Source organism: Amblyomma americanum, chromosome 6 (assembly GCF_052857255.1).
Source record: "Amblyomma americanum isolate KBUSLIRL-KWMA chromosome 6, ASM5285725v1, whole genome shotgun sequence".
In the NCBI taxonomy this organism is placed as follows: domain Eukaryota; kingdom Metazoa; phylum Arthropoda; class Arachnida; order Ixodida; family Ixodidae; genus Amblyomma; species Amblyomma americanum.
In genome coordinates, this window is record NC_135502.1 from 115,447,428 (window position 1) to 115,474,349 (window position 26,922).

The 26,922-nt window shown below is 49.1% G+C and overlaps 2 protein-coding genes and 1 pseudogene across 2 annotated transcripts; 1 reads left to right on the plus strand and 2 right to left on the minus strand.

Annotated features, from left to right (window-relative positions):
* Positions 1-7,491: 7,491 nt before the first annotated feature.
* On the minus strand, positions 7,492-8,494 carry LOC144095473 (uncharacterized). The gene is made up of 4 exons (XM_077629202.1): positions 8,462-8,494; positions 8,309-8,374; positions 8,179-8,235; positions 7,492-8,096 (listed from the first exon to the last, which is right to left on the minus strand). Exons 1-4 carry the CDS (start codon positions 8,492-8,494, stop codon positions 7,905-7,907), a joined length of 348 nt encoding a protein of 115 aa, XP_077485328.1. The 3' UTR covers positions 7,492-7,904.
* A 2,521-nt stretch (positions 8,495-11,015) lies between these two features.
* On the minus strand, positions 11,016-11,195 carry LOC144095725 (U2 spliceosomal RNA; annotated as a pseudogene).
* An 11,421-nt stretch (positions 11,196-22,616) lies between these two features.
* LOC144094942 (uncharacterized) lies at positions 22,617-23,742 on the plus strand. Its single transcript, XM_077628809.1, has 2 exons — positions 22,617-22,832; positions 23,060-23,742. The coding sequence occupies exons 1-2, from the start codon at positions 22,644-22,646 to the stop codon at positions 23,432-23,434; spliced, it is 564 nt and encodes a 187-aa protein (XP_077484935.1). The 5' UTR covers positions 22,617-22,643; the 3' UTR covers positions 23,435-23,742.
* Positions 23,743-26,922: the final 3,180 nt, after the last annotated feature.

The following is a 26,922-nucleotide window of genomic DNA, read 5'->3' on the forward strand; positions in this document are numbered from 1 at the left end:
AAACTAATATCACCATACACCAAACTCAAACTCTTCCACGTGGACTCCATTACACAGAATACAAGCTGCAAGCAAAGTGATCTAAGTAGTGCAGTAAACATTCATGAGCATCCTAAAAACAAGTGAAAACAACACTGAACCCAGAAGACATTTCGCAATAGCTTCAATATGAGCTAATGGCCGCAGTGAAATGCGAAATGCATTAATAAAAGCATAATCACATATACATCCCAATTAGTGCAACCCATGGACATAGAATGATAAATTGAACCCTGAAGCTATAGCTATCTTTTGCAAAGCTTATTTCATATCACTTGTGTGGTAAGCAAAATACCATACAAAATTCATATAAACCCTAACGTGAGCAGAACTGAAGGTACGCTAGCATTATTTATCAGATAAAATGGTTGAAGCAAAAGTGAGCCATGGAGGATTGAGGAGCAAATGCAAACTGGCAATTATTTTCATAAGGCAGCACCAATACAGATGCATCATAATGAGTGAATGCAGTGATAATGGAACAAGAAACGGGCAGAGTTACAGCACAAGCTCCACAAACAATACTACAAATCACAGGTGCGACTGAATGAACGGATCAAAATGAATGCATATGCATATCAAAGCACAAGAAACAGAGTCGCAATTAAGATTAAAGGCTCCAAAAATGAGCCTGCAAGCCACAGGTATCAAAAGAGAACGCCCTTGAAAGGGCTGACACCAAGCAAAGCATAACTGGAAGGAAGCAGTCATTTTTGCGGAACAAATGAAACAAAAAAGACGACATTAAAAGATACTGGCGTTTTCTTCTCATTTAATTCATAAGCGGGGTGAACTGGCACATGCATTGTTATAAGCGCACAGACACTGTAGAAACTTCACACATACAAACATTCTTTAAATGTTTGGTTAGAACGTTGCACAGAAGTAACGATGAGAAGTTAATTAGGAGCCACACACATTTAAAAAATTGTGTTAACTCTCAAAATACAAAGCTCAGAATAAACACCTTATTATTCTATAAATCCCCGTCTCAATAAAAGTCGCACCATAAATTGTGTAGACTTGCACATGTACAGTCGACAAAGTTGATCATGCAGCATTCCTACGCAGCCTCTCATCTCTCAAGCCAGACACTCTCATGTATAAATACTCCTCCATTACATTCAGCACTGTGCTACCATAAACTAACGAAGAGCTATTCAAAGCCCGCACGAACATGAACACGAACAACAGTGCAGACTTCGCTACTATTGCCAACGTTTTAAAATATAATAATGGACAGGCTATCCAAGAACTCAAATCAAGAGATTTTGTCAAAGCAGTTTTGTGGTCAATAAACCTATCTGGTCCAACGATGATTCCGTAGGTCAGAAAGCAATCTTCCAGGAAGATCTCAACACCACATGAGCCTATATTTCAAACTTCGACATTTGCTACTGCCCTAGCATGGGTAACCAATCCGAGCACCGTTGAACGGAGCAATGAAATGTCATCAGACACCTTGAACAGAGTCCTTACAACCCCTGGTATTCAATTAAGAGTGCTGGGTTTCATCTGCAAGAAGACGAAAAAATGAGTGCCTGGCTGAAAAACTGTCCTCAGCTTTCACAGAGGACTCAATATGCTCAGGAAAAATCAGCTTTAGAGATTGAGGACACAAGGAACATGCACTAAGGAAACTCACATAAGCAGTAGTCTAGTGATAAGTACTTCATCAACTGCCTTCCCTCCAAAAAATGCCCGGTGCTTCTGCATATATAAACGCGGCTTGCAAAGGGGGTTCTGTGTTTTACTTCAAACGCCCTTGTGAAAGAATGAAGCTATTCAACATATTAGCAGAATGCATCTCCAACTAATGACTGGCTGAAATCAAGTCAGATCTCTCCACAGGCAGAGGTGTGCTCCAGCTGATCGCGTACGCAACAACCCACCTACTGGCATTCCCTCTTCTACTTCAAAGGCATGCACCAAAAGAAGCTCGAACAGCGCAGTGAACAGTAAACTGAGCATATAGTCACTCAACAGCAAAACTAATGAACCATTACCGCCTAGCACACCGACGCAACGTTTGCTGCCGGGACATGTCCCGCAGCCGTCACAGGGCCACTTACTGAAATCCTTCAACACACAGAAACGCCTCCGCCCATGGATGCTGGATCCTCGGCAACCCTAGAAATCATCACACGCCCTCATTACCAGTATAAAAACACATTTATTCACAATACCTGCCATGAAGCGTGCAGGCAATTCTGCGATGGCAGAACACACCTTTACGCCCACAGTATGCTACATAGCTTCATCTGTCTGCAACGTTTCAAATAATATAGCAAATCAGTTGATTCGCCGCTACAGGAGAATGGAGTAAATATAATGAACCCACAAACTCGCCCATGCTAGCTATTTTTTGGGCACTCCGGCCGATGGCCTGGGCCCTAGAAACCACGCAAAATGGAAAATATGCTCCGCTATGAACGCCGCGCATTTCTCGAGGCACTCAGAGAAAGGACAAGGCTGCTGATTACGCCACCACCCTCAACCAATGTAGATGATTCTAGCAAAAATCTGTCCATAGCCTCCGCATTGCTTGTCACCACCAATGCCCAAATGACCAGGCGAAATGTCACAACTGCAACGAAAGCTCGTGCTTTGAGCACTCCCTCTGGGGCTCGTCATGCGCAAACATTCATCCCTGCTTCACTTCCACACCAAATCAAATCCATCCACTGTTGAAACGACACACTCCTCCACCAAGCCTGTTGCATTTGTCTGTAGAGGCGCTTAATTACCATGTCGAAAACGTGCTTGGCGGCAAGAGGTAGTAACCTAACTTCAAATAGAACACCGAACTTGGCATATGAAATAACACATTTTCTCACCGTTCGCAATCGGTAACATTTAGTTGTATAAATGAGAAAAATACCATCAGGGCTCATTCACTGCATCAGAAGCCATGATAGAATTATTCACAGGAGTGGTGAAGGAGGATGCCTCATTCAGAACCTGCACCAAGCGGACTGCGTTGAAGTGTTTTTCCACTCCAATATTGGTGACGTCTTGCGAGTAGCTATTTGCCCTCTTCTTGTGAAGTTCATGGGCAAATACAACAGTGCCTAGCTATATTTCGAATAGCCATAGTGAAAAATACAAAAGACTGCAATTTGCACAAAATTCCACTCAATTCCACACAAAAGGGTAGAAAATGTGTATTGTGTGCAATATGCACACATTTAAGAGAAAACCAGGTGTCGAAATGAACGAAACCCCTCCACTACTGCACCTCACGAGCCACATTCAGCTTCCCAGTGTCAAACTCCACATAATGTCAGTTCATTTTTGAAGCTTTGCACAAGCAACGAAACAACTGATGCATATGCTAGTAACAGAATTCACACATTTTAGCAATATTATTGGATTCAACTACAAACTAGGCGGATGAGCGAAGATCTGAACAGAAACTGCCAAAAAAAACTACAGAACAAAAACACAACATTGAAAGCAATCCATACCTATCATAGGGGCTCAGTGGGTAACACATCGGCCTCAAAGCCGATGTGTTACCCCAGGGCACAAAGTCACACAATTTAGTAAGGGCTATGCACTGACTACATCCAACATGTTATTTCACATTACTTGTTGCAACCTGCTTGCCAATACTACGGCTTCCACATTGTACGCTTGATCTGCTGTGAACTACGACGCTCTTATTTTCTTTACGCAAAAGAATCTGGATTCTGACCCTCAAAACACACTCACCTATTTGTCGTCAACGTTAGCGCAATCGGGGAATCAGTTAACAGACATCACACGCTCTGGAGCCGAGGCCTCCAATTGAGCAAGAGTTAATTCCTTGTGAAGAAGATTCATGTCATTTGCTCGAAAGAAATTCTCAGCCATTTTCAATAACTCCACCATCGCAGGCGCCGCGAGGGAAAGCTTGGTGTTCTCAGTATAAGATTTCAGGCTTGTTAGTGTGCAAGCCTCTTCGCAAGTCATTTCACTTATGCAATCGGCCCAGCACATGTTTTTCTTTTCACATTGGTTACATGCTGAGCAAGATACACAAGGGATTCTTCCTTGTGATGCCTAAGTGCTAGAATTTCGTCTGAAAAGAAAACTGGTGTACCATAAGGGCTTGCATTTTCCTTTAGTTTTCTTTGCTCAAACCAGAGAGAAAAAATTGAGTGTCAATACTGTAGCTCGCATCTTTGCTCGGGCTTAGAAACTGAGCCATAGTCGCTGCTCGAATAGCGCAGCGAAATTCTAATGGCATTGGGACTGTAGTTTTGGACCGCGATGTGGAAAACATGTTTTCCAGAGCATCCTGCCTAAGCCGGCTGAGAAGCAAAAATGTGGTCTTTTGTGTTGAGGTAGTACTCCTACAGTTTCAAAGCAACAGTTGTCCCCAAAACAATGCCGGTCTGAACTGGCTTTCAAGAGTGCTTGGTAGCATCACCAATTCCAAGTCTTTCAAAGAGGTGTATAACATCTTCAAGAAAAGCCACTGCCTCACTTTACTTTTGCTCATCCAGCCTGCTAATTGCAAGATTCGTTGGACGTGAAGTGAGAACCTTAATCCACTTAAACACAATCTCGAGAAAAAGGCTGTTGTCAGGGCATCACGTTCAATGCCCCTCTTTGAATGAGGAAACGCAGAGCTGCTGCTGTGGTATGATTATTGAAGGAAAAAGCCAGCCCAACATTTATATTCTCAAAATGCATTGGATCAAGGCAAGCTTCATTGAGGTTAGAGGCTTTGTTCAATTGGAGCTTGGAATCTATTTCAACAAGCTTTCTTATCTGTGCAATGTTTACCTCGCTGCACGGCAATGCGTATTTTTGAATTATGACTTTTTGCAAGATAACAGACTGGCCGCGTGTCAAGTGGTTACGCAAGTTTTCTGCAAGTGTGCAACATCTGCCATAAACTATAGCTGCCGGCTAGGCTCACAGGGGTGAGGGCAAGAGACCCTGCTCTTGCAATGTCTGCCTACAAGAATACCAAACGACCTCAACAGACCTTGATTCCCACCTCCCATGTCACTGACAATGGCGTCAACTGTTATGGCTATTTTTCACACTCTTGCAGTATGCGAACAATGATATCTTTGGTAGCATCGCAATTGAAGGAATTTCCAGTGAGATGGTATGCGACAGATTGTTTCCAATGGGTAGTAACACCACCCTACCTGAAAACAAGGCCGTGCGCAGCGAGTGCATTCACCGGCAGAGTGGCGTATGCTAGAGGGAGAGTTGGTTTTCCAATAACAGTTCCGGTTGCCTAGTCATAGGCGAGACCCGCTGTCAGCTGCATCTCATCCAGCATGAGGACAGCATTCCGCTCGAAGTCATCTATGTCACTCACCTGCAGAAAATAAAATGGCATGATGTGAAAGCCTCGAAATCTCGAGAGTGCCGGATTCTTGGAAGAATGCCAATATAACTTAATGTCTCTTTTTAGAAGATCTTCACTTATGTAACCACTGTTAGAGCAACAACAGTCAGCCAGAGGGCCAGGCTGAGTTTAGTAAAGGCTGCTTGACAACAAGCTATATTCACACTATCAATCAGGTGGCGAAGAAATTTGCAGAATATAGCAGGCATTGTTTGTATCCTTCATAGATTACGAAAAATTGACTCACTCACGCCTCTGCACTCATGTGGGCATTGCGTAACCAGGGCATCAATGCATAGCCAGTAAGTCTACAACAGAACGGCTGCCATTACTTGCCCTACTTACTCTGACCGCAAAAGAAAGTAGATTTTATGCTGTATCCCAGGAGCAAACTGAATATGTTCTAAGTGGCGCTGAAACGTCTGTTTGATGGGCAACGACACACCAAGCTCCCGGACAACGTTATAGCCCAGGCCTTCACATGACAGGCGCACCTTGAGGGCCTTCTGTATCATGCTTTTTGACCGTGGCGTCCCCTACCTGCTGGGTCTTTCCAAAGACCGTAGCTGGTCGGGCGCCAAGAAGTGCTGTACCTGCCTTTGGAGCTTGTTCTTCTGCTCAACAGCCTTGTTTTTATTTTTCGTGCATCTGCCACTCTACGACGAGCATGCTGCAGCTGGCACTCCAATTTCCGTATCCTCATCTGTAGAGCCGCCAAATTTTCAGTAGCATTAGTTTGGGTAGTTGGGCAGTCCCCTAGTAACAGTACAGGATAATGAAAGCAGTGAATAAAACCATGGTGTTGGTGCTACCGTATAATGTACAATTTCAATATTGCTATTCACCATACACATCAGTGCATCCGTCTCTTCCATGATCAGCAGTTGCACCGGCGCATGGAATACTGTCTCTAAGACAAAGTGAAAGGGATTTTGAGACAAGACACAAGTTTCAGTAGTGGGTACGACTCACAGTCAATAGCGGAGCATGCTTCTCTGGCGGACTCCTCAGTACCACTAGCAACGGGCAAACCAGAACCTGCAGCAAAGTCAGTGAGCAAGTCAAAATGAAATAGCGAGGCATGTCACATATCTGCTACGAATGTGTTAAACTCTTTTTTCTTACCTTGCCAAAAACTATGCGGCTCAAAACAGTCCCGAGAAGTTGGTAACGCTGCAGAAGAATGGCGCCAGCGTAGAGTGACAAAGTTTGAACCACGGGCTGGCTACAGTACTAGCAAGACAGTTCTCACAGGTATTTTTGCACGCGGCATGAATGTACTCTTCAACCCTGTCTGGTGAACGGATAAAGAGCAGGGGAAAATACACAGTGTGCATGCATTTCAGCTGCTAGCAACACATTGAGTCCACTCTGACATTAACATGACAGAGTTTGCGAGCCTGCACAGAGCAGTCAGTGAGAGTGATTAGAGGAAGAGAAGTAAAACCGACAATATTAAGTACCTAGGTGTCCATATCTCCAGTGAGCTATCCTGGCACAGTCATGTTACTAATATAGCTAACTCAGCCAATCACGTCCTTGGCTACTTACGGCGTAACATTTCCTTAGCACCCCCTTCCGTCAAACTAATTGCCTATATATCACTTGTCCGACCTAAACTAGAGTACGCCAGTTCTATATTCGATCCTCACCAAACCAACCTGTCGAATTTACTGGAATCTATCCAAAATCGCGCTTCGCGATTTATTCTTTCAGAGTACTCATATCGCGCTAGTGTAACTGGACTAAAATCTCGACTTGAACTTCGTACCCTAGCATCCCGTCGTCAACTAGCTCGCCTTTCTCTTTATCATACATTTTTTCACAGCTTGCCACCGAACAACGCACTCATCCGCCCAGCCCATCGTTTATCCCGTCACAGCCATCTCAAAGCAGTCTACCCCCAGCGCGCCCATACCACAACGTTCCAAAAATCATTTTTCCTCCGTACTGCCCTGGACTGGAACGACCTTCCCGGCCATATCGCTTCCCTTGAAGATCTTCAACAATTCAAGACTGCCATCGAAAATCATTTTTTTTGTCATAACTGCCGTACTCCCCGCCCACCCCTCATGTAATACCCCTTAAATGGGGCCTTTGAGGACTTAATAAATGAAATGAAATGAAAGGGGTGTAGTTGGAAATACTGATATTACCTTCAGGCGTACAATCTTCCATGCCCTCGGAAAGATCACAAGGGGACGAACCGTCAGAAATACAAATATAAAACAGTGGTAATGAAGACAGGCGTTTGGGCACTAATATGACAGCACTCAACAATGCGCCACTCAAAGGTGGTGTGAGATTCGTTCTTATTTCACCCAGCTGAGGAAACTTCCGCAGAGCCTACAGAAAAGAGAATCTCACCATCTCCGTCTTGCCAGGAGCGGTCCGTCTGCAAGCGACACACGTCAGGGCGTAATGCATGTGCTGAAAACAAAAATATCACAAAAAGGAGCTGTGAAATGTGCAGTGCAATTACAGTGCACAACGAACCAGGACTTGCACGAGCTCACATAAGATTCTTCCATGTTTTGCTCGACCCCTCACGCTGTAGCAGATTCTGCATAAGGAGCACAGTCATAAGACTAGGAAAGTCGTAGAAAATTTCCCCATGACAGGACACTTCGCTTAGCAGCTTACCCTGGCTTGAGACCCTGCCTTGAGCACTGTGGCGCAGAGTGACCTGGAGTGGGCTGGGAAGCTGAGGGAAAAGGAAACCAGCACATCAGCAATAAGACGTGGACTGCAGGCAACCCGACTGTATTATGCATAACAATACTCACATATGTCTTGGCGCGCAACCTGTATGTGACCTTCATCTGTGCTTGTTGGCTGTGAAGCTGCGAATGAAAAAAGTCGTGAAATCAAGTGTATCAGAAAATTCATAGGTACTACACAGCGGTAGACTCTCACAGTCAACATGCCTTGCAGCTTCCAGCAACAAGTCCAGTCCACTTGCATTTGGCAAAGCGTTTGAGCCTGCACAAAAGGAGTCAGTGAATGCAATGAGGAGAAAATGAGCACAGTTGAGAAATTGGCTCTGGCTGTTAAGATTGCCTGCATTACCTCCTGATGTACACTCCTCTGACTCCTGTGCATGATCATGAGAACCTTAATATAGAAAAATAGAAAACCATGAGGATGAACCGACGTATAGCCCTGAACAAGACCCCACTCACTGCTCGTGTTGCTTTGTGGGTCACGTGCAAAATAAGTTGTGTTGGCTGAACGTATAGGGACATTTAAAAAAAGCTATTAAATGAACATGTAGGTGTACCTTCGTGCAATCCGATCACTTTGGTACAGTTCTTGCCCAGTATACAGCCAAAGGGGTTTCATTCAGAGTCTTGCAGCATAGCTAATTTTGCATCCTCTTCAACCCTAATCACAAGAAGCCCCCGGAAAAGACTCCCGTCCTCAACCATCTAAGCGTAGGACTGACAAATAGGCTAGAGATCCCCGCTATATGGTTTGCAAGCAAATTCCTTAGTCTGTATATTTTCGACAAAGGCTGTATATCAATATAACGGATCTCAATTCACAATAAATATGCCAATAGCACAAATTAAAAATACTGCTTTAATATTTATTTTGTCAGTGGTCAAAAGACTCCAGTATTCTATCTCAGCAAAAACATTCATTATACAAAAGGTCAGTTTTCTCCATAACACGCAATTGTACTTCGCCCTTACGTTGGCAGGCGGCTTCCTAGTGACGGGGCTGCTTGCGGTGTGAAAAGATGCTCGTTATGGCATCGCGCTTAAACTTCTGTACACCGAACTTGCAAAAGACCAACGGTTTAAACTGGTCGACGGGGAAATGATCCTAAACAAAACGGAAGGCAGACTACAATCATGAAAAAAAATTGTTCGGGAGTTGTTTAGCACACACAGCTCGAACACTCGACGTTGGACGAGGCAAAGCCTGCGCACTTTCAAACAAAAGTTCTCACATTGCGGCTGACTTCAAGCAGGCGCAGACAGAATTATGTGTGCACGGTGCTTGGGTGCAGGATACTGAGCACCGGAATTTTAAGTAGCCGGCGGTTTGCCGATTACGGTTTGATGCGAATTAGCAGCGATCTAGAATGAAGACCAGATTCATGACAGAAAACAAACTAACAAACAACGTGCTTGCGATGGCTGTACTGTGGATGCCACTGCGCCCTCCTCTCCAACAAGCGATCAAATTTAGAGGGTACGAACATCGGCCGTTTTCAAGAGCCAGTGTCTGAGCCATCTTAGGTAGCCAGCGCGCGCTAACTGTCGTTTTCGCCGGCGGTACTCTAACGATGCGTGCTGGCGCGCTAGCTCTGGAGTTTTCCGTAAACGAATAAGACTACCACGGAACGCATGCGTTTCAGCATGGTTGAGCGTATTTCGAGCTGTGCTGTTTTACGAAAGTGGTACAGGCAGAGGCGTGTTTTCTGTTATGCCTCACAATAATTAAAATGCTGTGTATGCTCATGTAGGCATGTAGCAATTATACTGCAGTATGCTTACGCATGCATGCGTACCTGCGACATGCGTTCGAGTTTAAGGCACCACACTATATAATTCAATAACGCGTACATCGCGTCACGTTTTTAATTAAAGCGTTTGCGCTTGCTCAGCTTAACGTGAGCCCAGTAAAGCTAAGCAATGCCCCTCAGCAACCTGTGCGCAAGAAGCTCTACCGCGCAGCGTATCGCGGAAAAGGAAATTTCAAAATTCATTGAAAGGACCGCTACTGATTGGACAAAAATTTTATTTACATACGTACACATGCCAAGGTTGCCGGATATATTGACATTCGCAAGTAGACATGACGCTAAGCATGTAAGGCGAGAAAATTAAAGAGGTAGCATAAGCATCTTTGAGCAACTAACAGGAAGTGCTTGTGAGCCATTTATGACAGGATAGCATACCTATTCCCAGAAGAATGAAACAGCAATAATCTGACACAGCCAAAAAAAGAAAAGACCTAAGCGCAAGTTTGGTCTAAAGACGAGAAAATTGCGATCGTTGGCAACAGAAATGAATGGGCACGACCACTGTAGGAGAAAACGTTCCTCCCCCAAGAAAAAAGAGTTCTTCTGACAAGAAAATAATCAGTCCCTTCGAAGACGGCCATGTATTGCAACACTGCGCGCCCATTGAACGCGCTACTTGCCTTGCAATGTCTGGTCGATGGCGTTTCCTTGAAATTCACCAGGCCTATTCTGTGCATCCAAACTTTCCACCGGGCCGCGTTGTTCTTCCCCAATGGTATAGCAGACAACCGCTTCCCAGCACCGCCGTGACGGTTGTTGCACCCAAAGGAGCAGGAACCCGTCATGTCGCAGAAATAAACAGCTTGATGTGTATATACGCTTCGTCAGACCACCCAGCATAGCAGCAAAACAAGGAGCAGCTCTGTACAGTAAGTGCGGGCACAACGTTGACAACGCCCGCATCGCTTTCAACTGTGCCTACCGTTCATGGTTGGAGCGACTGCTGATGTTGCTATTGCTGATAGGAAGAATAGGAAAGTGGACAAGCCTTCCTACTGGCTCAAACCGAGCCACGCTCGCTGCCGCGTGCTGAAATATAGGAGAGGTAAAGGATAAGAGAGCAAAATAGAAAGAAAAGCCGCGCGATAATTTGCCCGGGCCGATCCCGGAAGCAGTACAATACCGGGCCGACCCGGGCAGAATGCAAGCCAAGCATTCCGCCTTATTCTAAAATTAAGTTTAATATCCTGGATCAGAGGACTCGCAGCAGATATTAAATCAGTTATGCGATATCTTGGTGGATACAAGCAATATGGCCTTGAAAGTAGTTTTGTGCGCGAAACCATTGACCAATGGGAAGAGGTGACAAGCGCTGGAGAGTGAAAGGCGGCGTTCGGCTAAGGTTGTCTTTACTTGAAAATTTTTAAGGGGTTTAAGAGAGACCCAACAGGTGAGCCTCGCGCTTCGTCACTGCCTCGCCGCAAGCCGATTTGTCACCCGAACAGAGCGTAAAGGAAAATCGGTTCTTGGGGAAAGTAAATGGCGCAGAAACTGTTTCACATATCTTGGTGGAAACCCGAATAGCGCCGCAAGGGACGGGATAAAGGAAGGAGTGAAAGAAGAAAGCAAGGAAGAGGTGCCGTAGTGGAAGGCTCCGGAATAATTTCGACCGCCTGTGAGACAGTCGCCATTCCCTTTCCCCCCAAAGCAATTGTCATTTACTTTCCTGCGTGACCGCCTTTAATGTCGTTTCGAAGAAACCAAGATGTTTAACAAATAATTCCTACTACTGTGTGTGTGTCAGTACGGTTATCTATGGAAACCGCCAGTCACTCGACAAGAAACGTAGCCAAGGAGACCGCCGATATACGATACAGATACTGCGCCATTTCGTTTCCCCCAAAACCAGTTTTCATTTTCAGAATGTAAAACATTCGAGAACTTAGAGTTGCATGCACCCTTTCCTTTCGTCAAAAACGTGAGGTCTTTGTGGGGGGCGGCGTGCTTCCAGCGAGGGTGGCGCTGTGAGCGCGCGAAGCGAGTTGACGTATACAGCGCATCGTCTCCACCAACTTTTGGCTGGAGCCACGGTTCCTCGGCCGGAACCCCGTCAACACAGCCGCGTCTGTGTTCGCGAAGTCGACAGCTACCTGTGGACACCACTCACACACAGGTGGGGCAACATTTACGCATTTTAGGGCCGATCCTCACTTGCGTTTCGTGGCGACGGCGCTAGGCCTAACGCCTACGCCGACGCTCGGCCGTGAGTGAGTCGCCCACCCGTGTCAAGATGGCTGCCCAAAAAGTACAACGCGGCTACGACCCGGACGCCATGGCCTGGTCCGAGGTTCCTTCAGCTCCAACGCCTGAGAGTCCGGATTCTGCGCCCATCGAGAACCCCAGGCTCTTCAAACTAGTGGAACGCCGCTCTCGCAAGCGGGACGCCGCCTCCAAGAAAGCGGACGCCACATCGGCAGGCCGCTCAACACGGCACAGCGCTGCTGCGCGAGCTGCAGCGCTTCACGGAGGGGCCCAGTCTAAGACCGGACCCTCTTGGAAACCAAAGCCACTGCCGCGTCTTCATCCAGAAGACATCGTCATCATCCTGAAGCCCCGGGTGGCCGTCGCTCTCAGGGATGTCTACCAACATGGCGAGCTGGGAGCAGCGTTCGCGGACTACCTGGGCGCCAAGGCCGCAGCATCCCTCAGCCTGCTCCCCACATGGGAGCAAAACCTGATCGTCGCAGGCACCAGAGAGCCGCACGTCGCGGACAAGCTTCTGCGGGATTTTCAACTAACATCACCGAAGGGCCAGCTCTCCATGTACGGCCAGTTGAAACTCACTGGAGACGTGTGCCGCGGCGTCATCACCGTGGCCAAGCACGAGACCAGTGAGTCCCTCCAAAACAAGATCCAGTGGCGTGCTGGAGAGCTTGCCGATATCCGCAAGCTTGGCAAATCCGACGTCACGTCGCTCACTTTCGTGGGAAAAGTGGTGCCGCGATATGTGCATTACAACTCTGAGGTGACCCTTGTGCGTCCGTACAAGAGAACCATTCCGGCCTGCGTGCGGTGCGGCACTGTGGGCCACCGAGCAGACACCTGCCCCTGCCCGGATGAAAAGGGCGGCCTGTGTGGCCAAACGGCGCCGACCGTCGACGGAGTCAAGGCGCAGCATGAATGCAGTCTGTCCTGTGCAGTCTGTGGGCAAGCCCACGCTACCAACTCCCGCGACTGCACGGGAAAATTCCGGCAGCTCAAGGTGCATGGCCCCAAGGCTAAGCGCCCAGAGGTGCCAAAAAACCAGCGACCTGGCAAGCAGCCAAGTCATTCAAAACCAGGTGCCGGTGGCGGAACGCCGCGTGGTGCTCACGGCACCGACCACAAGACATCGTCACCTTCTTCACCGTCGGTGAAACCAGCGCCCGGGAAGAAGACGGCGCCTCCACCGCCCAGCGGCAGAGACACTGGCCACTTCCCGGCCCTCAAGACAATTGGCGTTGTCGACGCCCGGGCATCAGCGCCTCAACACCACAAACAGGTGAGCAGCTGGGCTGAGATCGCCTCCTCTTCCTCCCATCCCTCACCCTCCCCCGTAACCGTCTCCGCACTCGACGCGGAATACAAAAAACAGATAGACGTGCTCCGGGCACAAAATGAGCTTTTGCTCAACAAAATTCAAAATTTAGAATCAAAATTGGCGTCCGCCGCACCGAGCCCGCAGAACTCGGACGCAATGGAGAGCGACGCGGAGATCTCGCCTGCCCTCGTGACAGCCATCTCTGCGATGGAGGAGCGCTTAACCTCTAAATTGCGATATATGATCGAGACCGCCATGGACCAGATCTTGACAAAGGTCAAATCTGCCGTCCCCGCGGTGGTCTCAAAACACATCTCGGACAACCCCCGCCTCCTCCGTCGGACGGGACCCATTAGGGACGTATCCCGCCCTTCAAAATTCACCCGTCTGATTATTGATTCGGACAATGAGGACAACTGCCCCGCTCCTTCCGTCATCACCCCCTTGATGGCGCAAGTAGCTGGCTCTGAGGCAGCCAATCCCTCCTCCTCCCCCCCCCAAGAATTTTAAATCATGGCGAGACACCTTAATCAACGGAATTCCGCCATCTCCAATTCGGCCATGTCAACTTCAATAACACAGTGGAACTGTAGAGGCTTTAAGGACCGCACTAAGCGGGCCAATTTCCGCCTCTACCTTGAAAATTTCGAGTCCTTAGCAGCCGTGGTTGCCCTCCAAGAGCCAGGCCTGGGCGCCACAATTTCAAATTACACGACGTTCCAACAGGATCCCGCGTCTTGTCTTCTTGTCCACAAAGACTACGCAGCAAATCTAGTGGATCTCGACCTCCCACTAGAGTACTCTTATGTAATGGTGACCCTCCTACCAGTCCGCCGCAGGGACCCACCGTTGCATATACTCAACGTGTACTGCTCTCCCAAACTAAAGCGAGTGACTTTTGCGGACCTCTTTAGCCGCGCGCTAAGACTAGCGGGCCGCGATCCCCTGCTTATTGTGGGCGACTTTAACGCTCCCAGTCAGCAATGGGGGTATCGCAAGGAGGAGTCACGCGGGCGTAAGCTGGCGGAGCTTGCGTCCACGTTGGGCCTCACCCTCCACACGGACCCTGTCCACCCAACCCGGCTAGGAAATTCCGTGACACGGGATACGTGTCCGGACTTAACCTTCACTCGCAACATACAACACGCAGACTGGCTCAACACCGAGGAGACCCTCGGTAGCGACCACTGCATCATTAACACTACACTACGCACACGCCCCCTCAGGCGTCCCAGAACACAAGCCCATATCCCAGATTGGACGAAATTCAGGCAAAATTTTAACTCACTTGATAATACACCCATATCCGCGCAAGGCTACACAGCATGGTCCCAACCGCTGCTGGCACACCTTTCCTCGCATGAAACACACATCCAGCTCTCAGAGTCGGTCACGGACGTGGATAACCACTTTCTACACCTCTGGGAAGCCCGTCGCAGCCTCGTCCGCCGTTGGCGACGCCAGAAACACAACAGAAAGCTTAAAGCTCGAATTGCCGAGCTTACCCAGAAAGCGGCAGAGTACGCGGCCCAACTCGCCGACTCCAACTGGGTAGATAGATGCAACACGGCCGAGCGACAAATGTCCAGCCGAAACACTTGGCGTCTCTTTCGAGCCCTACTCGACCCAACCCAAACACGAACCGAAACACAAAAACATTTGCAGCGAGCCATGCACCATTTTCCTGGCAACACGATTCAACTGGCACAGAAACTTCGGGACCAGTATCTGTGTACAGCCCAAGACCCCCGTGGATCTGCGTACTCTTATGCAGGCAGAGAGAACACGGAGCTGGATCAACCTTTCCAGCTCCATGATCTGCGGGCGGCTCTCGCCAAAATGAAACGGGGCACTGCGCCAGGACGGGATAAGGTCACCGTCAAGCTTTTGACGAACCTGCCCGACTTGGCATACCAGTCCCTCCTGGAATACGTCAATGCGATTTGGCGCGGGGACACCCCCCTGCCAATCGAATGGAAAACGGCTTTGGTGACTTTTATTCCTAAAGCTGGCAAACCAATTGACACAGATAACCTCCGCCCCATCTCTCTCACCTCATGTGTGGGCAAACTAATGGAGACGATGGTGCGGGATCGGTTATCTACATATCTTGAACACTAACAAGTCTTTGCGAGCACCATGTTCGGATTCCGCCCACACAGATCCGCACAGGATGTCCTCCTGCAACTCAATCGGGAAGTCCTTGACCCCCTCGAATGCCCCCATAATGACCGGGTAGTACTCGCCCTGGATCTTAAAGGGGCATTTGACAATGTAACACATGAGATCATACTCACTAACCTAAGTCACACCGACTGTGGCCTCAACACATTCCAATACATAAGCCAATTTTTAATGGATCGTCAATCCTACATTCGAATTCAAGATAGAGACCATGGTCCTTACCTACTCGGCACGCGGGGAACCCCTCAAGGCGCGGTACTTTCCCCGCTGCTCTTTAATCTGGCCATGATGCACCTGCCGGCCCAGCTGAGTGGTGTCGCCGGCGTGCAGCACGCCCTGTACGCCGATGACATCACTCTGTGGGCCACACAGGGCAGCACAGGAGACATTGAAACCAGCCTGCAAACAGCGGCGACGATAGTAGACCGCTACGCCCGCCGCTGCGGTCTTCAATGTTCCCCTCAAAAATCGGAATTTGTGCACCTCCGCCCCTCACAGAAGTGCACAACTAAAATATCTCTCTCTCTTGAGAGCGGTCCCATACGCGAAAGTGATGAGATACGGGTACTCGGACTCTACATCCACAAACACAGGCGGCCAGACACTACATTGGCCAAACTCCGTAAGGTGGGGGACCAGGTGGGCCGCATGGTCCGCCGGGTTTCCAACAAACGCGTAGGGTTACGAAGTAAGGATGCGTTGCGGCTGGCAAACGCCTTCGTAACTAGTCGAATTCTCTATTCGACTCCTTATCTCCACCTACGGAAACAAGAGGAGGACGCCCTTGAGGTCATCCTTCGCAAAATTGTTAAACGTGCCCTTGACCTCCCCATCACTACTTCAAACAGCCGGCTTATGGCTCTTGGGGTGGTGAACACTTTCCGGGAGCTCCGGGAGGCGCACCTTACAAACCAGTACACGCGCCTGTCGCTAACGGAGTCGGGTCGCCGCCTTCTTGCTCGACTCCATATCCAACACACCCCTCCAATGGAAGACAGGTTTCGCATCCCGGAACTGTGGAGACGTGCCCTCCACGTGCGGCCTCTTCCAGCAAACATGTCACACGAAGACCATAATGGTCGGCGCCTGGCACGAGCGGAAGCGCTAGCCCGATATTATGGCAACAAAACAGGTGTCTACTACGTGGACGCCTCCGGCCCTCACCACGGGGGATGGTACACGGCCGCGGTAGTTCACAACAGCAACACAGTTAACGGCCTAACTTTCAGAGCCCGCAGTGTAACACAAGCAGAAGAGGTCGCGATTGCTCTCGCGGCCTCACATTCAAATTCAAAATACATAATCACCGACTCGCGAGGGGCCTGTCGGAACGTCGAACAAGGCTGCACTCCCTTCCTAGCCTATCGAATATACCAAAATTGCATACGGGATACGGACCCCGCACACCGTTACCTCATATGGGCCCCTGCTCATCAGGGGTTGGCAGGAAACGAGGCAGCAGACGCAGCCGCCCGCGTGCTCTCTCACCGGGCTGCTTTCTCCTCCCCATCCGATCAGGAACCCGATTTTAATCCGGTCTATACATTCAAAGATATTACAACATATTATCAAAATTGTCATCGCCTTTACCCTAGTCCATGTAAAGGCCTGAAGAAGGCGGATGAGCGGCCCCTTCTCCGCCTTCTCACCAATACATTGCTGTGCCCGGCAGCGCTAAAACATTTTGACCCCTCCTTTAGTGGCAGCTGCCCACACTGTAGTGCAGTGTCCTCTGACACCTATCACATGGTTTGGGCCTGCCCCTCCAACCCCGCTATTCCCCCCATCCCCAACCCAACCCGGGAGGACTGGGAGGCGACCCTGCTCGGCTGCCACGACTTACAGGCCCAACAAGCCTTAGTCGGGCGCGCCCGGGCGGCGGCAACCGCCACTGGGGTCCCATACTAGGGACCTCCACCTAGTGCTTGTACGGATCGGTCCCTTACGGGGCTGATCCAAACATACCTCCTATTCATCCGTAATAAATGTTTTCACCACCACCACCTTCCAGCGACTACAGGCGGTTGTAGTCTAACGCCCGCGGTTTGTTGCTACAAAGAATTGCTAGTGTGTGGACGGCTACAGATGCATAGCAGACTCCTAACAGCTAGCTCATTTAGACCATACTTACAGGGAGTAGCGGGGTGAAACGGCAACAAGCTCCAATTGCTAATTTTAGCGTTTTAACGCCATAGCATTAAAGAGCTCGTTTTCGCAACTGTCCTGTTCCGTCGGCCGCCATTCATAGTTCTAGTCCCCGAGGTGCTTCTAACTCGGCGCTGCCAGTAAAACCTGCCTAGGAACTTTTACATGAGTTTCCGCTGACGGAATTAGTCCGCACCCAGACACGGTGGCCGGCTGTATATTGGACGCAGTATTGTCGAAGGTTGAAGCGCTGTGCATAGAATCTGCGACCGCTTGGGATGAAAGCTGCGAACACACGAGCGGCTGACTACGAGTGCAGTCTACTAGGCTAGCCAGAAAACTCCCCGCAAAGCACGTTCAGTTTTCCTTTCAGAAAAATGTGCAAGCTTCGCTCTAATGGTAAGTGTGCACCCAGATAGCTGCGATGTTTCGAAAACTCAGGTTTGGGAGTGCAACACCTGATAATCCACTACTCATTAGGTTGTTGTATGTTACTTGTTAGACCAGGTGGATTCGAAATGACCGTCGTGGTTAGATGCCTGCAAAAAGTACAACGTGTGGAATGCCGCCCGAACTGCCGCATAGTGGAGGTCAAGGTCACAAGCCACTTGTCTCAAGAGCAGCCGCGGGCTCATGCTTTGTATCTCATATCTGCCGAAGGGTGCCCAAGGGAATGAGTAATACCGGATGATGTAAGATATTGATGAATTAAAATGAGGCTTATTGTTAAAGCTCAAATAAGAAATCATTTGGTCCCGACGACGACTTCATGCAGAGTGTAGTGACGTTCTGTGGTGAAACTTACAAAGTGTTTATGAATTCCACCAGTGTGACCGCAAGTCAGTGTACTCAATCGGACTATTCCTAGTAAGTTTGCACTTTTATTTGGAATGTATCCTTATGTAAATATATAGTTGAACTTCATAATCAGTGCCTCCTTCGCATGAACAAGTGAACAGTTTCAGTTCATCTGCGCGGGGAAAACAGGCTTTAGGCTTACGTGCATAAAAGCTCAAATAGCATAGAAGCCAGTATATTTGACAGCATAAAAGTAAGTTATTGATGCTTTATAGCCATATTCGAAGACTACATGTTAATATTCGTTCTTTGGGCTATACAGCAGGTGCCCCACTATTCGAAATGGTATAACAGACGATATCAGGCAAAACTTTACTGAAGGAAGGCAAACTAAAGCTGTATACAGGAATTCACATGCAACAGAATAAACAGGAAGCATGATTACATGAATCTGGCTAAGGAAAAATCTTCCCTCCTTTACATAGTCGAAGATGCAAGGGATCTAAATCTAGTTCAGAACAATATCCCAGGATCCGAGGCCCGGTTTTAAATACCTAGACTCTTGGCCCACCCCTTGCCTCACCTAATCACAACAAACCAACACATGTTTGCTTTAAAACTGAATTGCACGCCTTCCAGTTTCGGCGAGGCTCAAAACCCTCCCCCGAAAATAAACAACACAAAAAGAACATCAAAATTACTTTAAAGAAAATGGCAATCCATGAATGGGTCCACAAAATGATTGGCCCACTACGTTTACGTGCCACGCCCCATACTTCCACAGTGTTACTCAAACTCTCTCCCTTAAAAGTAAAAAGAGAAGCACATGAAAATACACCAAACCACTCTCACGTGTCGCCGACTCCCTGAGAACTCGTTACCTTGGCGGCTCCTAGCATTTCGCCAATTATCGATCTCAAACGAGGCGCTACCACCGCGATTAACAAGCTACTCGTCTTCGTCACGACTGTTGACAGGCGTCTCCTCAAAATCTGGAAAGCGATGCCAACCTGTCGTTGCGGCCTCTGAACGTGCGTCGCATACCTTATGCACATGTACGTTTCGTTAAGACGGCCCGCTTAACGTAGGCAAGCACCGTCCTCGGGCTTCTGCAAGCCGCGTCCGCGCTGACCGTACGCTACGCTTAATTGTTCTCAGCCAAGCGGGAGCGTCCGAACCTATGGGGCGGCCGGCGTATGGCGGCTTCGACAGGGTCACTGCTCCTGTCTCCGCGCGCAGCCGCTTTGTCGCCGCAAAACGGGGACCTCGGGAAGGGGGAGGGGGAGGTTCCGGGAAAAACGTCCCCTCCCCCTTTCCCTAAAGCTCTGTCACGGCCTCGGGTGGTCAATGTACGTTTAAAGCCCACATTCTCACAGCCGCCCTACTCTACGGCGCGGCGCCGACGGAGCCAAAAACCGCGGCATTAACGGAGCGGCGCGGTGTTCTAATCGAAAGAGGCGCCGGACACCGGCAAACCAGGTGTGGCGGTCACTCGTTGCGCCCACGTGACTCTACGCCAGTGCTGTTTTTCTCTCCCGCGTGGAAAAAAAAAAAAGAAACAGTGGCGGCGGCTGGTTCCGAAGGAGATGCCGAAGGTGCGGTGAAAGTCGTTGTCGTCTGCTTGCGTTGCTTCGCATGACTATTATCGCAGAAAAAACAATGCGATATCGCAAGCGGTGGCAAAAGTTTGAAGTTAGTTGTATAACTTTTCACAACTCCACAGTTTTTACAGCGAGACACCACGCGTACAGCACCAAAACATATTTATACGAATATAGCAAGCTACTATTAAAGCGCTGCGCGCACTGCAGTCACATTATTCTGCCCAATATGAACGAATTCGAACATATGTAAGTGGTAATGAACTCTGCTGTACATACAGGAATGGTTTGCCAGGGCTTGCTAGATTGGTCTTTATACGAATGTTCGATAATTAGGCTAGCAAAACAGTTTGGAGAATATTTTACCAGTATCGGCTAATACACGTGCAAATTTCCAGATTTTTCTCGATAGCAGAACTCAATGAGTGTCTGAAAGACATAAATCCGCCATGCTAATATCATTGCATACCGGATCGTTTTGCTTACATTCCTGTCTGTTTTAATGCATTTTATTCTGATATGCATCTTTGTGTACAACCATGTCTTTCGCAAATGCTTGTATTTTACAGTTGTGGAACTAGGCAATGTTTTGTTGAGTAAAGGGATTAATTTTTCCCCTACGTTTCTCTCTCTCTCTCCATGTAAATTGAACAGGTGTCTAGCTAAATTTCACCACGTTTTTAACAATTGCAGAAGTGTGCTTGGCGCGTAAAATGGGTTCAGAACCGCTGAGGGTCGTGTGGCCTACTCTGCAGTATCTATTCAAGGCGTATATGCGTATATGACATTGAAGTGTGCGTATATGACATTAAAGTGACCTTCGCACTTTGCGATTGCATAGATACAGCTTGAAGTCAGATGACAATCATATTTTCACTGGCCAATGCGATGGTGTCTCAAATTAGACCTGGGTCGTTTCCGAAATGTTGCCTATCCCACCCCCGAAATTTCACCTTCATTTATTTGGACCAAAATCTACTGTCAGGCTAATTTCAATGTGCTCGACACGATGGCAGTCTCTAAATTTGACCTCGGCCGATTTGGCCAACCATAACTGAGCGTCCAACCGCATTGAGTGTACAACCATAAGTGAGCGTTCCCGACACGATGACAACCTCCAATCTGGTCTGGGCCATTGCCAAAACGCTTTCGCTCGACCTTTGGTATAACCATGATTAAACCCTGTCTAACTTTGTTTTTCGCACTGCACAGTCGATTAATAAGTTTAGACTGACTAGCTAGCTTTTTAAATATTAACTTCTTGTTCGCAGCAAGGTACCGCCCGAGTAATTTTTGCTTCAAGCTGTAAAAGATAGCGCGAGAAATGCAAATACACAACAGTGGTGCTACTTGAGCGCAGGAGATGCAAATTCGTTTATCGTATATCCCGCGCCCAGTGCAAACACGAAACTCGTCGGAGACTCGTTTACTTGGAACGCCTCGTATATTGCCAAATGAAATAAAACCGTCATCTGCTCTCTGTTCCTTGGCAGCGGGAGCTTTTCGTGGCGCAAGACGCGTGAATCTCCCGACGAAGAAAAGAAAAAAAGGGGGGGGGGGGGGGAGCTTCTTTTTCTGCGCCAGCGCACCAATCACCAGCGCATCGCCACCGCCGAAGCACTGATGGGGATGCCGCGACGCCCCAGGTTCGAACCCGACCGCGGCGGCTGCGTTTTTATGGAGGAAAAACGCTAAGGCGCCCATGTACTGTGCGATGTCAGTGCACGTTAAAGATCCCCAGGAGGTCGAAATTATTCCGGAGCCCTCCACTACGGCACCTCTCTCTTCCTTTCTTCTTTCACTCCCTCCTTTACCCTTCCCTTACGGCGCGGTTCAGGTGTCCAACGATATATGAGACAGATACTGCACCATTTCCTTTCCCCCCAAAACCAATTATTATTATTATTATTATGCCGCGACGCTGGCCAGCGCCATCTCTCGCTCGTAGCAAGCAAGCCGTGGGTCACGTGAGGCGAGCTCGCGCTGTGACTGGCACGTTTCTTGTGGGGCGAGACGGACGCGACTAACCTCTGCGGAACAGAAGCGTTTCGGTGCAGGTGGGCTGGAAACGCTGATTGGTCGATGGGATGCGCTTCTCCGTGACGTTTTTCTGCTTCTCCCTCGTTCTCAACCGGACGTGGGTTCGCCGCGCCTCTCTCGGCCTGTCCCTAGAGTGCCTAGGGAATCGCTAGGGCCGGCTGGCCGGCCGCCGGGCGTGCGTGGTCTGCGGGCATTCTCTTCGTGAGCGTAGGCGGCGGCGCGCGCGTTTCGGAAGCTGTCCAGGTATGGCTTTTTTTTTTTGCGTGGTGCGCTCGTCGGCGCAGCCAGCTGAAATTTCTGTACAGTTCTTGCTTCCACGACATTGCGACGACCCCCAAAAGGCGCTGACCCGCGAGAAATCGCCAGCGACATACAGGTACGCATTTTATCTCAAATTTCGCTTCATGAAGTGCTGTACCGCTTACCTACATGCCTTGCGCATTCCAGGACCTCGTTTTCCTGCTGCAGGAGCACGTCGTGCTGGTGTTCAAAATTTTGCAACTCCATTACGACGACCCACATAAGGTGCGGTTTGAGGACCGCCGGCGTCGCCATCTGAACCGCCGTCTGACAGCCACGATGAAGCGCTTGTCTGGCGTGCACGTTCTCAATCACGAGGTAAGGGTTGAACAACGTTTTCGCAAGTTTTCTCGTGCAGAACTCGCCAAATTGCGGCGCTTGTAACGTAACTTTTTTTGCAGCATCGTTTTTCGCAAGTTTTCTCGTGCAGAACTCGCCAAATTGCGGCGCTTGTAACGTAACTTTTTTTGCAGCATCGTTTTTCGCAAGTTTTCTCGTGCAGAACTCGCCAAATTGGGGCGCTTGTAACGTAACTTTTTTTGCAGCATCGTTTCCTGGATGCTTCTGGCGAGCCGATGCTGTCCTTGTTTGCCGCAGACCGGGGCATCGACCAGATGTCAAAGATTATCGTCGCGGCCCTCGTCAAGATCTACGGACCAGGGATAGCGTCGGCTTCAAGGGCAAGACCAGGAGAGGTGTACGTCGTGCACCGGTGTCGTCGGTGCGGAGCCAAAGGGCACAAGACTACTGCTCACCGCGCCGCCACGCCGCTGCAGGTCGCGGTTGAAGTGCTCCTGCAAACGGCCCTTTTTAGGGCCACCTCATTGTTTCCTGGCAGATCGCGAGCGTCCCGTTTCGTGCCCGTATTCCCTCTCTGTCGAAATCGACGCCAGACATCAAAATCGCGCGGTGTGAGCTAGTAAATCGCTGGTAGAGACAAAAACTCGTGCTTGTATACAGACTTACCCATCTCCAATGCGCCTTTGTTTATTTCCGTAGGCACTACTCGCGCTTTGTAGAAATCGACGCCAGCCGCGAAATTTTACATGTTAGACCTCGCTACAGCATTAGCGCAGCGTGCCTTCGTCTCTTTACGTTCTAACTTTTATGCAGCGCACCTTTGTTTGCTCGTTACTTTTGTTCTTTTCAGTCGTTTCCTGAATCCGTCCAAAGAGCCGGGCTAAATGGATGATTATGGAACCACATGGCGATTGCACTGCATACAGCACGACTTTGGTCCCTGTGTTTTTAAATAAAAACATCAGATGTCGAAGGTCATGGTCGTGTCCGAGGATGGCTTCCACAGCTGGGGCCTAACCATAGGGACCGCACACGCTTTGTCGTCGTTGCCAAGTGGAGAGGCCCAAGATGGCTGGCATCCTTAATAAAGATCCCTTCTCGGGGCCGCTTTAGTGTTTCCTGGCAGATAACGCGCTTTCCACCCTGTGCACATGCTCTCATTTCCAATTAAAAAGGTCCTTTAATAACAAGATGTTGCATGGTACTTGAACAATAGCGGCTACAATGACAAAGGTGAAGAAGTGCTGGAGTTACACGGAAATAAAAAAGGTTGGGGGTGCCCACATAACAACCTGAAATGGATTTGGACAGGACTCCTAGTTAATTGCATTTGGAAGAGAAAGACAAGGTTTAATTTTGCAATGTAAGCTTGCTTCTCTAGAATGAACAGAGAACGTTGCCTCACACTGCTTGGGCCACCTTCCTTGACCCCATGAAAAAAAAAAGGATGCCTCTGGGAAACTATTTGCGGAATCTCCGCCCCCCGCCCCCCCCCCCCATTCAGGAGGGAAGGGTGGGTGGGGGGGGGGGGGGTGACGGCCTCCTCTTTGTCGGGCTCGGCGCGACGCACGATGGACAAGACGGCGAATGGAAGGGGGCTGTCAGTGACGCATGTTCCGCGCTCTTCGCTTAGCCAGCGTACAAGTCCCTTCGACAGCCTGAAATGCCTTCGGTGGGCATCGTCACGCATGTCGAAAGGATTGTCATGCACGTGCGACCGCCGATAACATTCCTTGCAAGCTTATTCATTGCCGTGAAAATCACGTCCTCCCCGTATCTCGCCCCAATTTTTTTGAGCCGGTGTGAAATTCAATGGATGTATGGAATGCCCACACCACTTGTCTACGTCCACCGTCCTCTTTTTTACTAGCATGGGCCTCCCTCCTTTGAACAGGATCCTTTCGGAGATCTGAGCCAACTCAGATCAGGACACCCGGCTTCTTTCAGCCTCTCTACCTGCCCCAGGAAGCTAGCCTCCGCTCTGTGTGTACAGGATTTCCCAAGAGCTCTTTTAAGCATGAAGTCGCTATACCCGCCTTGACGAGTGTGGAATGCCCCTAACTGACGTTCAAGAGAGGTTTTTTTTTGTCCTATGGTGATATTCGCAACAGACCCTGCTCTCTAGATAATGGATCCGGAGGTATAAAAACTTTTTTTTATGGCGCAAGGGCATCTATGGCCAAATACGCCTTGACACAAGGTATTTTCTTTTTCTCAAGGTGGGGTCAAAGACCCATTTCCCAAGCATTTCACCCTAAATAAGCCGAGCACCAGACCAGGGAAAAGCTTGTACCCATTGTATCCCCGGCACTGGGGATCGAACCCCGCACCTCCCGCATGCGAGGCGGATGCTCAACCACTTGGCCACCGCTGCGGTCGGTCTAAAAACTGCAGGGTAGCTGAGCTGGGTAGTTCGAAGGTGAATCGCAGGCCACTACCTGTATCTTTGACGATTTTGACGACGTCCGGAACTGCCCTGGGAGAGTTCGACTTAAGAATGATTAAAAAATCATCGACGTAACGGAACACTTTTAGCGCGAGGTCAGCAAGATTTTGTGCCAGTTCTTGATCCATCCTGCTCAAGTAAATATCGCTCAAAACGGGTGCAGACCGCAGCGGTGGCCAAGTGGTTGAGCATCCGCCTCGTATGCGGGAAGTGCGGGGTTCGATCCCCAGTGCCGCCGGGTACCCACCGGTGATACAATGGGTACAAGCTTTCCCCTGGTCTGGTGCTCGGCTTATTTAGGGTGAAATGCTTGGGAAATGGGTCTCTGACCCCACCTTGAGAAAAAGAAAAAATACCTTGTGACATGGCGCTCTTTGGCCATAGCTGCCCTTGCGCCATAAAAATCCATAATCATAATCATCATCAAAACGGGTGCCACACGGGAGCCGATGCACACACCCGATTTTTGGACGTACACCTTTTCGCCCCGCCCAACAACGGTTGACTCTAGGTAAAATGATAGCAGCTCCAGGAAACTTTCTATGGAAACCCCCGCACCCCGCCACGAACACCAACTCGTCATTGTCTTTTACAATGCAGTCTTTCACTCTCTGCATGAGCTGAGCATGGGGTAGCGAATAAAATAAGTCCTCCACATCGATGCTGAAGGTAGAGTACTTTTTCTTATCCAACCCAGACAGGTACTTAACCACACTTGCGGAATTGTTCACCAAGAAAGGATCCGAAAGCTTGAGTGAGCTCAAATGTCGCTGTAGAAATCCCGACACAACATGCTGCCAAGTGTTGCGCTCGGATATGATTGTCCTGAACGTTCAGGGAATGTAATTTCACACCGGCTCAAAAAAGTTGGGGCGAGATACGGGGCGGACGTGATTTTCATGGCAAAGAATAAGCTTTCAAGGATTTGTAGTGCTGTGCGAAAGAAGCTCGAGCCTGAGAGCAATCGTGCTGGAGCTGAGTGCTCGATAGCGCACAGACAGAAAACCAGGCTCACAGAGTGTAAGACTGGAGTCGTATACGAAGTCCCCCTCTCGTGTGGGAAGAAGTACATCGGCCAGACGGGTCGATGTATTAACGAGATGTTAGCAGAACATCGCAGGTCGTTGAAGGGCGCACCTTCCTCTAATCTCGCCCTGCACTGCAAAGAGTGCAAAGATTGCTTCCCACGATTGAACAAGACCAGCGTCTTGTTTAAACACAGGGATCAGGTTTGCAGGGAGTTGGTGGAAGCGTACCAGATCAAGGAATCAGATGACTGTGTAGCATCACCATCTGTAGGCCTCATTGATGGGGAGATACCTTTTTTGCGCAGTTTCTTTAGCGCAAGCAGGCGGTGTGGAGCGCTAGCTTGGCAGGAGTGTGCCTGTGAGTTCGCTGTTTGTTTGTTTTGTATCTTGTCTCTGACGATGCGGAGATTGCTTTCAGGTTGTGATCAGTGGCATCACGTTACATGTGCCAAGATGGTGTGTGATAGGGTTTGCGCTTTCGGGTTTTTAGCATGTTTTTCGCGGGATGAAGATGCATATATAGGCCTTTTTTCCTTGAATAAAAAATCTGTTGATAGATTGCGCTCGTGTCGTGCCTTCTTGTTCTCTGTCTTCGTTTCTTTGCGCAGTTAAACATGATACATACCCAGCTCCT

Coding starts and splice junctions, on each gene's coding strand:
- LOC144095473 (XM_077629202.1), bottom strand. CDS start 8,494: ATGCACAGGAGTCAGAGGAGTGTACATCAGGAG. Junction 8,236..8,308: donor AGCTGCAAGGCATGTTGACT/GTGAGAGTCTAC, acceptor TTTCATTCGCAG/CTTCACAGCCAACAAGCACA. Junction 8,097..8,178: donor GGTTGCGCGCCAAGACATAT/GTGAGTATTGTT, acceptor CTTTTCCCTCAG/CTTCCCAGCCCACTCCAGGT.
- LOC144094942 (XM_077628809.1), top strand. CDS start 22,644: ATGCCTTGCGCATTCCAGGACCTCGTTTTCCTGCTGCAGGAGCACGTC. Junction 22,833..23,059: donor TGCACGTTCTCAATCACGAG/GTAAGGGTTGAA, acceptor CTTTTTTTGCAG/CATCGTTTCCTGGATGCTTC.